Source organism: Nelumbo nucifera, chromosome 6 (genome assembly GCF_055504915.1).
Source record: "Nelumbo nucifera cultivar China Antique chromosome 6, China Antique-T2T, whole genome shotgun sequence".
Taxonomy (NCBI): domain Eukaryota; kingdom Viridiplantae; phylum Streptophyta; class Magnoliopsida; order Proteales; family Nelumbonaceae; genus Nelumbo; species Nelumbo nucifera.
In genome coordinates, this window is record NC_142654.1 from 60,015,548 (window position 1) to 60,029,693 (window position 14,146).

General features: G+C 39.3%; 1 protein-coding gene across 1 annotated transcript; it reads left to right on the forward strand.

The window, feature by feature from the left end:
- The first annotated feature begins 2,487 nt into the window (after positions 1-2,487).
- ERD7 (Senescence/dehydration-associated protein-like protein) lies at positions 2,488-6,864 on the forward strand. The gene is made up of 4 exons (XM_010268511.3): positions 2,488-3,826; positions 4,157-4,323; positions 5,816-5,900; positions 6,455-6,864. The coding sequence occupies exons 1-4, from the start codon at positions 2,823-2,825 to the stop codon at positions 6,630-6,632; spliced, it is 1,434 nt and encodes a 477-aa protein (XP_010266813.1). The 5' UTR covers positions 2,488-2,822; the 3' UTR covers positions 6,633-6,864.
- Positions 6,865-14,146: the final 7,282 nt, after the last annotated feature.

Below are 14,146 nucleotides of genomic sequence, written 5' to 3' on the forward strand. Positions count from 1 at the left end.
ACCTGGGCGGTCGAACCGTCAACTCGGACAATAATTTTTGGCCTTTTTTGTTTTCCTAATTTTTTATTTCTTTTGTTAGAGTGGGTCATCCGTTCGGACCGAACAACCAGATCGTTCGACCCCAGAACGGTTCCCTATCCGGTCCAATTTTAAAAACCTTGGATGGGGAGTGGGTGCCTTGCCTTAATATTTTAAAATTTTAAATATTAACCATAACTTTGAACTTAACTCTTTCTAACAACCATAAAAAAAGAGGGATTTGCTTTTCTAATGTTTAGCCAAGGGGCACCACTTTCCCCTATTTTCTCTTAAATTGTCTCTAATTCCTATTTATCTCCTAAATTATCACTAACTCCTATTTATCTCTTAAATGATCTCTAATTTAGTAGAGAGATTCTCTCCTAACCTATCTTTAATTCCAATTTATCCCCTCCCACACATTTTATCTATATCTATCTAAAGAAAGTTTTAATTAAAAAATTTCAGAATTATTTAAATATTATAACAAAATTATATACTAAATTTAAAATATTTATTCAAAACACAAAAATTAATTATAATATATTTAATAATATTCATATTATTACTAATTTTATATTTTTACAAAATTCATCATGAAATTATGTAGTAACAACAATATAAATTATAATTTTACAAATTATTAAATTTAAAATAGATATAGATAAAATGGAAAATATTAAATATCTTAAATAACCAAATATTTAAGATAAATAACTATATAAAAAATATTTAATATTGTATAATTAAACATTGAAAATAGATAAATAATTATATAACCAAATATTTAATATTATATAATTATATTAAAATAAATGAAATTCAAATAATGGGAAATATTAAATATTTTACATATTATTTAAATATTTAAATAACAAAATATAACATGACTAAATTTTAAATAGTTAAAATAACGTAATTATGTAATAAATTAAAAAAAATCTTAAAAGTAGTAAAATTATTAGAATAGATTTCATAATTTTCATATTAATAATAATTTATTATTTTACAAAATTAATGACGAATTATGTAATAATAGTACTAATTATAATTTTATGAATTATTAAGTTCAATAAATAATCAATATTTTAAAATTTTAAATAAAAATATTATTTAAATAACTAAATAATATTGTGATTAACTAATTTCAGTTATATCAATTAATAATTATAGAGAATAACTTTCAAAAAAATAATATTTATTAGTCATAATTTTACAATAATAGTGTACATTCATTCTGTATTTATATATATACTAAAATTAATAGTTATTTTATTTTCAGTAATTATTTATTGTATTTTTGATAAATATGTTTTCATAATTATTTATAAATCTATTTTTGTTTTTTTATTTAACAGTAAATTATCAATAATTATTGGAAATTAAACAACTATTATTTAACTTTTGAAATTTAATTTGTTGTATTTATTTTATTTTTGTTATAAATTTATTTTTCGTAATTATGTATTTTTTATAATTCACTAATTAATATTTATTAGAGATTAAACTATTATTTGAGATCACACTATTTATTGACTAATTTAATATATTTTCAGTTTTTATTATATTTTTGTAATTATTGTATTTTCATTAGAAAATTATTTTCAATAATTGTGTATTTTTCTATAAATTTTCAATAATTATTGGAGATTAAACTATTGCTATTTATTAGAGATTAGACTATTAATTTAATTGAAATTAGGAGTGTTCAAGGATTGTTCCAATTCAGTTGCAGGCTATTTCGCCAACCAAATTGATCTAGTTAGGCCGGGAGTTTGTCACCTGAAATAAATGACCATTATTAAAAACTTGTCAACTCGGATTGTATCAATTTGGGTCGTCTGTTTTTGGTTTTGTTTATTTGTTCAAAAGATTTAAACTCAAAATAAATCTAATAAATTATAATGGTATTATTAAAAAATTAAATTTATGATATAGAATATTTTATAGAAATATGAGATTTTCCCACTTTTTCATATAAAAAATTATATTTAAAAAATATATATATATATAATTGAATCAGTTCAATTTTGATTAATTATTAAAAATTTTAATATAAAATAATTATATACTCCTATATATTCCTATTTTCTATTGTTTAACTTTTATTTAACAAAACTGTGCATCGCACCGCTTGTATGTCATAGAGGTGATCGATTGCAAATCATCACAGACCTACCAAGGAAATTATGTTAAATTATAACTTTCAAATTTATTGTTGGGTATTAATAATTTATGGATTACCTGGCTTATTCATGACTTATTCATGGCGGATGGCTAAATGGGACCTTATATTTAACACCTGCGCGGCTGGGCCCTCCTAATCGCACATGATTTTCAGCTTTATAATTAATTATTTTAAGAATTGCAATTCCAGCGCTACGACCACGGACTGACACGGTGCTTCCTGTATCATACCTTCCGGCATCTTACATTTACTATTCATTCTGTGACGGTTGATGATGGCCATCTTCATTTGGACCCGCTGACGTGAAGTTGCTTTCTGTCAATTCCGGTGTGACGTGATTCCGGTCTTCGGCTCGAAATCGATGATAAAATCATAAATGTTAACGGCAAAAAGCGCCAAGAGTTAAGGACGGTTATACGGTCTAATGCCTTCCACGAATCCTACGCGGCTTCGCTCTGTTTACGACACGAAGCTTCTATATCTCGATTCCCACCCAACACGGTTCCCTTTCGTTTGCTTCGACCCAAAGCCTCGTCGTCGTCGACTCTAAAAAGCCCAAATTCACCCATTCCTTCTCTACTGTAATCTGTAAATCAACAACCCAACCAGACACAAAATGGATTCTCAAAACCCTGGCAACAAGAATAGCTCTTTCTATCCCCAAGTCATCGAATCAAACCCAGAAACTGCATCTCCCTTCGTTTCTAACCCCAAATCTTCTTCTTCTTCTTCTTCTTCTTCTATGTATCCTGTGATCGATTCGTCCGACCGGTTGAAGGACTCGAAGCCCTCTTCCTCTTCTTCCCTCTATCCCTCCATCGACATGAACGATCTCGTCGACAATCTATTCCCGGACAAGGACGATGTCGCCCATTCTCATACTGCGTCTGCTCCCATCCAATCTTTCGAAGAGGTGCTCATCAAGATTTCCGGTGCCATTGTACATCTCATCGACAGGCAATACAGTGTTGAGCTCGCTTGCGGTGACCTGACAATCGTTCGCCTCCGGCAGGGGGAAAGCGTCGTCGCCGTTCTTGTTCGTGTCGACAACGACATCCAATGGCCTCTTGCCAAGGACGAGGCTGTCGTCAGGCTCGATGAATCCCACTACTTCTTCACTCTCCGCCTTCCCGCGGATGAAGGGTGTGACTCCGGCCATGGAGAAACCAAAGCCGGCGATGGTTCGGAGAATTTGATAAACTACGGTCTGACTTTCGCATCCAAGGGGCAGGAGAACTTACTCAAGGAGCTGGACGGGATTTTGGAACACTATAGTAATTTCTCTGTGCAGAAGGTCTCAGGGAAGGGGAAGTCAGAAGTCTTGGACGGTTCGGTAGCGGAGGGCATCTCTCCGTCCGAGTTAAAATCGGAGGAGAAGAAGGAGATGATGGAGGAAAGATCCGCGGCTTATTGGACTACATTGGCTCCAAATGTGGAGGATTACAGTGGATCGGTTGCGAGGGCCATTGCAGTTGGGTCGGGGCAGTTGATATGGGGAATTCTGTGGTGCGGTGATGTTACGGTCGATAGGTTGAAATGGGGAAATGAGTTCTTAAAGAAGAGGATGGAACCCGGTTCCAATGCAGAGATTAGTCCCGAAGCTATGAAGAGAATACAAAGGTTTGCTTTTAATGTATTGAATTACTGTTTGTTTATCTAATGTATTGATGCTTGATAGCCTCCTCTGTGACTCTGTCTCGCTAACGCACAAATGCACTCACCTATTTACCCCACCCCATGTACACGCATTTTGATTTAGTTGTTCTTTCGGGTTGTGTTTCAACATTTTATTGTCAAGTTGTTTATCTTTTAATTGAGTTTATGTGAATTGATTCTGGCTGGAAAATGTTGGGGATGTTCGGTATTCATTTGCTTTTTTTTTGGGTATCTTGGTATGTCTATTTTGAATCAAGTAAGGCGCATAATCTTATGGGTTAACAATCTGTGCAGAGTTAAACGTCTATCAAAGATGTCTGAGAAAGTAGCAAGTGGTGTCCTTTCTGGGGTGGTGAAGGTTTCTGGGTTCTTTACAAGTTCAATCGCAAATTCAAAAGTGGGGAAGAAATTTTTCGGGCTCTTGCCAGGGGAAATTGTTCTTGCCTCCCTTGACGGATTTAGTATGTTGCTCCTTTCACTCTTCTGACCTTTTTCTTTTTCTTATTTGGAATGGAATGTTTGTTGGGAAATGGGGTCACATGATACAATGTGTGGTTCGACTGGACTGAGAGAGAGGGGGAGAAAGTGGATTTTGAAAATGTGTGTTTTTGAAGTCTGATTCATGCTCCTTAAATAGTTTATGAATAGGTATGAAGATAATGTAGGTGCTGGTTCAGAGAAGGTAGTTAACATTTAATGGTTTAAAAGGTAGTTAACATTTAATGTCTGTTAACTTTGAATTGTGCCTCTTGATCACACCCGATCGAATGGTGACCGTTGATCTCATCAACGGTGACCAACGGTCAGCATTGCACCAAAACCAAAGCCATCACGCGAAGTGCGAGCAAAGTGCGCCTCTAAAGTGCCTCATCGTGTTGTACACACACGCGCACACTGTGGGACAAGTTCAAAACTGGGTTTTGTAAGAGAAAAGCTAATTTTTCAATCAAGTGTGCAGGTGCAATTTCTCATGTAATTGACCAATCAAACCCATTGGATTTAATCTCTTGTGAGATTAAAATCCAACAATATTATTATGCAAATCAATACGACTGCTCTTGCTGTTGTATGTAATTCCTCATTTTGCAACCTCTGAACTACTTACAGAAACGATGCTTGCATTCTGTTAACTTGTATTGTAATTTTTCCTACTTCGTAAAAACTAGATAGGCCCAACCTCTGAACTGCTGGTTTTACATTATTATTTTTGTCAAAACTAGATAGGCCCAATGTGCTACTTATTTAATTTTTATGTCTGCAATCGACTGATAAAAATTAAGAACAGTTGTGGTTGCAATTGACTAATTATTTTTTATCATCTTCTTGAATGCATAGATTCTATGGATGCCATCATTTGCACTTCTGTTTTCATTGATAGGGTGGGAGTGTCAGGTGGAAGTACTGACTCTTTTATCTCTGTGTCTGCGTTGCAATGGTTGGAGGGTTACTTTGTCTTGGATTTCCATAACAGTGTACAACATTCAGTTGGTTCTATATATCACCATTGTTTTTTGATCGGAAAAAACATTAACCCCCACCCTCTTTTTGTGAGATGGCATTCATGATGAGAATTCACATTTTCAATATTATGTGCTATCAAGTATCATAGTGAGACAAAATTTCCAAAGAAGCGACAACAAAGAGTATACACTGAAAAGAGGTTTGTTGTTGGGAAGAATGGGCGGCAGAGCAGTCTAATTTGGTGAAGTTGATTCTTTTTTTTTTTTTTTTTTGAGAACTGAGCACTGAAACATGAGTGAGAGGTCAGAGATCTGACATGTTTACAGGGTTTAGGATCCTATTAGGATCAAAGCGTCCTCTGTCTTTGTTTTGATGCGTCTGTTTTTGCCAACTGAGTTATGTGGTTGTTTGACACGTTCGCCAAGTGCAAATTCTTGGAATTATACTTGGCTAACAAATATTGACATTATCCATCTTTTGATCTGCCAACAGGTAAGGTCTGTGATGCTGTTGAGGTAGCTGGAAAGAATGTAATGTCGACGTCATCTGTTGTTACAACTGACCTTGTTTCACATAGGTGAGTCTTGTGGTTGGCTGTATCTGAGAAGTATCATGTTTACCTAGGATTTTCTCCATTTTCTTGGAATTTAAGAAATGAACTTGGTATCTCAAATCCTCAATTGATTCTGGTTTCTTGCATTATAAATTAGTAATGCCAAGCAGATCTTGAGGCGAGTGGGGAACCTGGCTATTCGCCAGAAATCTTAGGCCCCATTTAGTTCACGGGAATAGGGGTCTGGAATTGGAACCCAACTGTTTGGCATTATTAATGGGCTATTCTAATTTTAACTGTTTGATTCTCATTCTTGCCGAAATGACATTCCTCCATTTAAGTGAATGGCTATTCCCTGTTCCTCCCTTGCGAATGAAATCTCATTTCTATTTCTGTCAGACTATAGGAATAGACCATTCGGATTCCGATTCTGAAGAATTTTTTATTTTGATTCCGACTGCAAATTAAACGGACCCTTAGTTTCAGAATCAGGACTCAATAATAATATTGGTTCAAACCCAATGTGCCACGCTGAAAGCATCCATTGATGAAAATAAAAGTGGTGGTGGTGGTTACAGGTATGGAGAAAAAGCAGCAGAGGCAACAAATGAGGGACTTGGTGCAGCAGGACATGCTATTGGGACAGCCTGGGCGGTGTTCAAGATACGCAAGGCACTCAACCCAAAGAATGTCATCAAACCATCCACCCTCGCTAAAGCCGCAGCTGCCGACGTGAAGGCTAAAAATTCAAATTAGCAGGTACATGGGACTTCTTGTTTGGTTGTGGCTGGTGGTGTATATATTAGAATGGAACACTGTTTTATTAGTGTGGTTGTTGTTTGTAAGGTGTGCTCTACCTTCATTTCAGTGATTTTTCTCTGTTATTTATTTTGCCCTTAAACTGTGATTTTGTTTTCTTATTTCTTCTGTCCCGGCAAACTATTATCAATATCAATGACGAGTGGTAGGAAGTCTTTTCCATTTTTCATTTTCTCGATTTGGGAGCCACTTTACTATCCTAAACTTTGGAACTTTGGGGTAGTGTTAAGTTGGTACCCGAACTTTCACTACATTTATCTATCTACCGTTAATTAATTCTTAGTTATCTGTTCAAAATGTCAAAACTGTCCTTCAAAAGAAGATATTACCGTTAATTAATTTTTGGTTATCTGTTGAAAATATGAAAACTATCCTTTAAAAGAAGACACTATTTATTGTCTTTTACCTTGAGACTGAATCGGTTGAGGTGCTTGAGATTTTAGACTAATGAAGTTATTGTCTTTTATCTTTAAATCTGAAACACATTATTTTTTAGTTATTTCTTTGCTTTCAGTTATTGTTTCTCTCTATCATATTTCATGTTTTTTCTCTCTTTTTTTTTGAAGATAATTGATTTAGTCTCAAAATAAAGATAATGAATAGTATCTTCTTTTGAAGGGTAGTTTTGACATTTTAACAAATAACTGATGATCGGTTAATGGCAGAGACTAACTTGACGCTTTTTTACAGGTAATAAAGTGGAATTTTCTCTTCTGGCTTGGCTATTATATATATATATATATATATGAAATGATAGAGACCAACCAAGATGAAAACAGAACAATAGAGTGCTCTGTGGAGAGCGGAAGAAAACATTTTAGATAGAAAAGAAATTGATCATTGAGGAAGTATCGCTGCAACTAGGGGTGTCAATTGGATTGGATTTGTCCAATCCGATCCAGTCCAATGAGTCCATTATAAATGGAGCAGGTCCAATCCAATCCAATGAATGTTTTGGATCAATTTGGACCGGTCCAATTCAATGTCTTGACCGTCCAATCTGTTCAAATTCATTTTGATTTAGATTGGTTCCAACCCAATTTTGATTTGGATCGGACGGGTCCAATCCAAAACCGGTCCATTGACACTCTTAGCTGCAACATGTCTCGTTCTCAAATTCGCTGACTGGGCACCTAGGTGTAATTCAGATGCTATGTGTCTCTGAAGGTAGGTCGCTAGGTCTCAGTAGGTCTCTGGTGGTAGGTCTCCAAGTCTCCATCAAGTCTCTAGAGGTTGGTCATCAGGTCTCCATTAGGTCTCTGGAGGTAGGTCTTCAGGTCTCCATTAGGTCTTTAGGAGTAGGTCTTCAAGTCTCCACCATTTTGGCTAAGGCAGGTCATCAACTACGTGGTGTCAGATGTTATCTAGCTGTTTTTGAGATGCCACATATCATGATGTCAGTGGAGGGCCAAGTCTGCCCTCATCACATTCTTTTCTTGCCACCCTTCTTTCGTCCTTTCCAAGACACTCAACACTTCCCCCACTTCTTTGGACAAAAGTTCTCCTATTTCTTTGGAGTGGTATTCAACTAGAACATCTTCAATCTTGACCCAAAAATCCATAGATCAGAATTGAAGGTTACTTAGCTTAATCCCATGAGAGTATCTCATCAGTAGGAGTTGATACTCATTTATTGACCAAGGCTCATTAAATCATGGTTTTCGAACTTTCATTGACATGGATGGTCGGACCATTCGGCCTGGGAACCGTCCAAGCAACTATTTCCATTTTACCCCAAACCTGGTCCTGGCAAAAAACCGTTGAATCAGTCAACAACCCGTTGACCCAGGCGGTCAAACCGTCAACCCGTTCTATGGATTTTGGCCATTTTTTATTTTTATTTTTTTTGTCAGATTAGGCCATCCGTTCGAAAACCTAATCCAGATAACCATATTCTCCAATATTTCAGCTTAGTAACCTTCCATCATCCACCACCACAGTTTTGAGACTTGCTACAAATTACCTTCAATATTTCATGGTTTATCCGAAAGGATCTTGCCATATGTGAACATCCCAAAGAGTTTGGGTGCCACTTCATAACTAGACCTGTTCATGGGCCGGGCCGGGCTGGGCTTTTACTGTGTATTAACAAATTTTTTTAAGGCTTGAGCCCGAGCCCGGCTCGACCATCAGGCCTACAACTTGGGCCCGAGCTCGGCCCGACCATCGCGCCTACAACTTGGGCCCGAGCCCGGCCCTCATAAAAAGCCCGAAGCCCGAGCTTGGGCCCGGGCCTGAAATTTAGCCTATACTATTATTAATATTAATGTTGAAGCAGCTGAATAGAGAGAGAGAGAGATTGAAATTATAAAGAAAAGAATAATATATATATTAAATTATAAATATATATTTTAATAAATATTATATTATTTATATATTTTATATAATATATAAAATACATATTATATATTTTATAAAATATATAATACTGAGTCGGGCCAGGCCGGGCTTTTTTGACAAATCCCGAGCCCGACCCGAAACACAGTCGGGCTTACTGTGTTAAGCCCGAGGTCAGGCCTGCGGGTCTAATTATATGACCAAGCCCGGCCGGGGTGCGGGCCGGGCCGTCGGGCTACCCGGCCCATGAACAAGTCTATTCATAACTAAGAGAGAAATTCCTACCCTTCAACAAATTGAACAAGGATGGGCCTCCCTAGATTGAGAAATAACAAATGACTCCCACACCAAGACAAAGACATGATTCCACACACCAAAGGGAGGGAGAGGGAAGATATTAGGCACCCCTTTCCTCTTTGTCTTGTAAATGCCAATCCAAGTTTCCATAATGAGAAGGAACTAAGTTGATGGTTGAAAGACTTCTCCCAATTGAGGAAGGTTTTACTATTGAGAGAATGTCCTCTCATATGGCTTAATCATCTCTTCTCCCTCTTTTTGGCTGTGGGAAGCCCTTAAAGGAGCAAAGGGGCGGGTGCCTACACACCTACCCCCTCTTTTTCAAATGCTTCTGGCAATTCCTACTTGAGGGGAAGAAGAATTAAGCCATAAGGAGCATATGCCTCATGGAATTCCATTCAAATTGGGTTCACAAGTCTAGGGTTATAAAAAAAGAATGCAAGATTGTAAGCAATCAAAACATTGATGATTATATATATTTTGAGCCAAGACTAAGGAAAGCTACCCATAAGAAACCCAACAAACGCCTATGATTTCAAGCAAACATACTAGAGAAAATTAGCCTCCTATAAAATCCCCCAAAAAAGCAACTGATGAGGGAAGATTTGGCCCTCCAGTGACATCATGACACATGGCATCTCAAAACAGCCAGACGACACCCCGACACCACCTAGGCGATGACTTGCCTTAGCCAAAGTGATGGAGTCCGACCTGGTGACCTGCCTCCGCTAACTTGGTGGAAATCTAGCTGGCGACCTCGTCCACAACTTAAGGTGGCTTGCAGCACCTCATCCAAGGCCGACCTGTGGTACATTGTCAGTATGATCGAAGTGGCCTCGATGAGGAGCGACCTCCATTGTGGGCTTGCTGATTTGGTTGAGGTCTAGGTGGCGACCTGCGAGATATGCTCGCCGACCAATTCTGCATGCATTCATTCACTCCCGGGTTTCTCAGAAGTTGGCCCCCGCCCCGAATGTTCCGAAGGGAACCAAACAAGGTGCAAGGACTGGTGTACGTGCACGACTACCTCCGAGGACTTTGGACTGGTTAGGCACATCTTCCCCGAGACCTTGGACTTAATGCGTGAAGCCCACACCAAACAATGCTTATATAAAGGCACCCATTCCAATGACACAAGGTACGCACGATTATCTGCTTACTAGCTCTCATACATACAAGCTTTCAGCTCGCATATAGCCAGTTATTGACTTAAGCATTAGAGCAACCACGCCGGGTTAGCCACCCAGGTTCTCTGATCCTTCCTGTCTCATAGCTCGACCGTCCACCTAAGCAATCAACGTCTGAGCTACCTTCCAGCTAAGAGCAACCAGATCGCATGCCATCGGTTGGTGCCGTCTATGGGAAATGCAACAAAAAGATAAGTTCTTACATTCTAGTTTGTTAAGTTGTCACCTTTATCAACTCAATGACATTTTTGAGCAACACCTGAAAGAATGGTAGGATCCATCTAATGGACACCACGAAGGTTGCGGAATGTGTGGGCGAATTTCAAAAATTTTCCTACCTCTTCCAATTGGGAATCATATTCCCTAAATTTAGAAGACAATATTCAAGGATCCTACTTGAACCATAATCGAACCAGATCTGAACCAAAAGGAAAAATGGAGGAATATACCTGATCCGGAGAAGCAGTATCTCCCAAAGTTGGTGTTCATGCCCAAAGAAGACACCAATATCCGCTCCTGCTGAAGATGACACAGCTGTGGGTGGAACGGAACCAGCAGAGTGGGTCCTACACACTGGATCCTTCACAAGAATCCTCTGGAAATTCTGAACACTGAATCTTTTTCAGTCTTTTCTACAAGACTGATGTCAAGAATTGATTTCTTGACTTCTTTCTTCTTCAAAGATCAAATCTTGCAAGAAGGAATGGCGGCGGCTGGAGGAGAACTCCAAGGACGAAGATGGCTGAATTGCTTCTCTTCTCTCTGGAGTGTGAATGAGATCTAATCTCAATTCGCAGGAAGCTTTCTTGCTTATCACCCTTGGTTCGAAATCTGATCTTTTTTTTTTTTTCTCTTAGGGTTTCTCCTCTTTTCTTCTTGATTAAGGAACCTCCTAATTAGGAGTTACCCCAATCCAAATCAGTATTTGGATAGGGGATTATCTTAATCATATCTGTAGATTAAGTTAGCTTACTCCTGATCTTATCAGGAGGTTACCAGATTCAAATCTGATTTGAATTTGGTCTCCCAAAGTGGATAAGGTTAAAGGCCCAATCCTTTTACTAACATTAATCTCAGATTCGCCCCACAAATGGGTGATCGTATCAGCCCAGTTCGAAATGGGCTTTTGGCCCATTAAGTGTTCAGTGCTTAACTTGTTTCCAATTTGCTGCCCAGTTGGGCTTCTTTGTATGGCGTGGGACCCAAGCATTGATCTACACACCAGCCACATGGGTTCGGCCCAGCCGAATTCACTAAAAAGCTTAGTGAACCCTGAGCCCATCACATGGACCCTATGGGCCCAACACTTACATTAAGTGGTCCCTGGGCCAAGCCATCTTATAAAAACCCAGGGTGTGGGCAGGTGCAAGATTAACCCATCAGGTACTATCCTAAATGGTCTTACACTTAACCTCTCAGCCCTTAATGATCAAGCACTGCTAGACAAGAGAGGACCTCTCCCTCGGCTGCAAGGAACAGTGCCGCACTCTCCACTCACATGGATCCCGGGAATTAAAACCATTTGCAAACATTTCGAAACTGTACATACACACACACACACACACACACACACACACACACACACACACACACACACACACACATATATATATATATATATATATTAATTTTGCAAAACAAAATTCCAACGATTGAAATCAACTGCCAGCAGTTTGGTTTCCATCAGAGAGAGTGCATTCCCGATCATTACCCTTGTCCGACAAAGGGGCTGATCTTGTCACTATGATCACCCACTCATATGAATTCTCAGACTGTCCCAACATACCCAGGTTTTGATCCCCATCTAAGGATCTCACTGATTGGCATATCAAAGACAGCCCGATCCGACACTTAGTGAAGTGTCATAATCGAGTCTAGGGGTCAGGTGTAACTTTTCAGTTTTGCCCATCTGTCTCCAAGGTCTAAGGCAATACTAGAAATCTGGTCCGGTTCAAGGATTCGTGTAATCCCATACTGCATGTGCCTTGGGTCTTACCCTGGTGGCCGAGACTGGCCATACCAACACTTGGTGGCACATTAGTATCAGCCTTGGTAGGATAAATCTCCCTAGACTTATCCAATGGCTGTGAACATTTAAAACTAACACGAGTCTCTATAAGTGTCCAGTTTTAGGGTCTTACACAGAATTATACCAAACAACATGAATCAAACAGGCACTTTATTTATTTACACTAAATGTCAAAAGTACATCAAATCGGATTGAAGCTAAGGGCATACAAAACTGTCTAACAACACCAACATCAAGAACAAAATATCAGTTACTGGGGGGCAAGAGCATCACTGATGAACCTTGAGAACCCCTCTGTGACAATCAAGCAATTTTAGTGCCCCTAGAACTTCTTGGAGTAGTAACCGTGCTGAACCCAACACTCCCATTACCCCAGACAAGCACACCGCTACCTCATGTGAATGCCCCTCTCCCCGCGGTCGAGCCATCAGTGGTTCCCGCCGCAATTAAAGCACAACAATTTTATGAGTTGAAGCAGGAGTCTCCAGATGTGGGCATGGGAGGAGAATTTTGGTGCATTCATGTCGCCGCAAAAATAATCAATAGTAGAATGACCTCAACAACCAGCAGTTCAGCGACAAGCAACAACCTTTGTGGTTCCCGTAGGAGTTGACAACCAACAAACTGAGCAGCTCTGCTAACCTCAATTCAGCCCAGACGAACCTTGTCAGCTCTGTTCGCAAGGTCGCCTCTATGGGTTGAGCCCTTCGTGGCTCTTGCGGGAGCCGGTAGCCAACAGATTGTGTGGTTGCCCTTGTAGGTCAAGCCTTCTAAGGCTCCCATGTGAGTCAGCAACATACAATTAGTAGAGCTGCCCCCGTAGGTCGAGCTCCATGTGGCTTCTCGTAGGAGTAGACGACCAGCATCACCAAGGGGCTGATGCAGTGTAGTCGTGGCACTGACCTACCCCCCAACGCCAATAGCAACATACTTATCGACAAAGCCATCATAAGGGGGACAGAATATGAACGACTAGCCCGGGCGAGCTTCAGGGATCTGGCCCTGATTGTATCACAGCCCGAACTGCGAAGCCTTACTGTTGATCGAACTCTATATGGCACCCCTAAGTGTTGGAAGAGAATTGAATGTGGAACCAGCCTCATAGGTCGAGCCCTTCGTGGTTCCCATGAGAGTAGGCAACCTGCAGATAGTAGAGCCACCCCCTCAAGGTGAGCCTCCCATAGCTCTAGTGGGAGAGGGTGGCTAGCAATTCTAGGAGTAGGTGCAGTACATGTGTGTCATGGTCTCGCAAGCAACTACCTGGAGAAGCCAATACCACGCGATGGCATAGAAGCAACCACATTTAAAGCTACTACGGAATAGCCATCCGCTTTGGCGACTTGGTCAAATTGAGTTCTAAGGGAAAGCCATACCACTTTTTAGCTAAGGTGCCCTTAAGCCAACTTTGAAAGCACGATGGCAACAGGTAGACCGATCTAAGCAAGTCGGTCCCCTGTTTATCTAGCTCGGTAACACGTGTAAATCGATCTCAAAAGACATCGGCATCTCACCGCCAACTAAAAAAATAAAGTAGAGAGAAAAAGAAACAAAGGTAGGGAAGACTAGTTCATTTTCAGCACCGTGATAGACATGCAAACTTG

Excerpts from the sequence above, each read along its gene's own strand:
- ERD7 (XM_010268511.3), top strand. The coding sequence starts at position 2,823 with ATGGATTCTCAAAACCCTGGCAACAAGAATAGCTCTTTCTATCCCCAA. Across the intron at positions 3,827-4,156 it reads GCTATGAAGAGAATACAAAG|AGTTAAACGTCTATCAAAGA; the intron begins GTTTGCTTTTAA and ends CAATCTGTGCAG. Across the intron at positions 5,901-6,454 it reads ACTGACCTTGTTTCACATAG|GTATGGAGAAAAAGCAGCAG; the intron begins GTGAGTCTTGTG and ends TGGTGGTTACAG.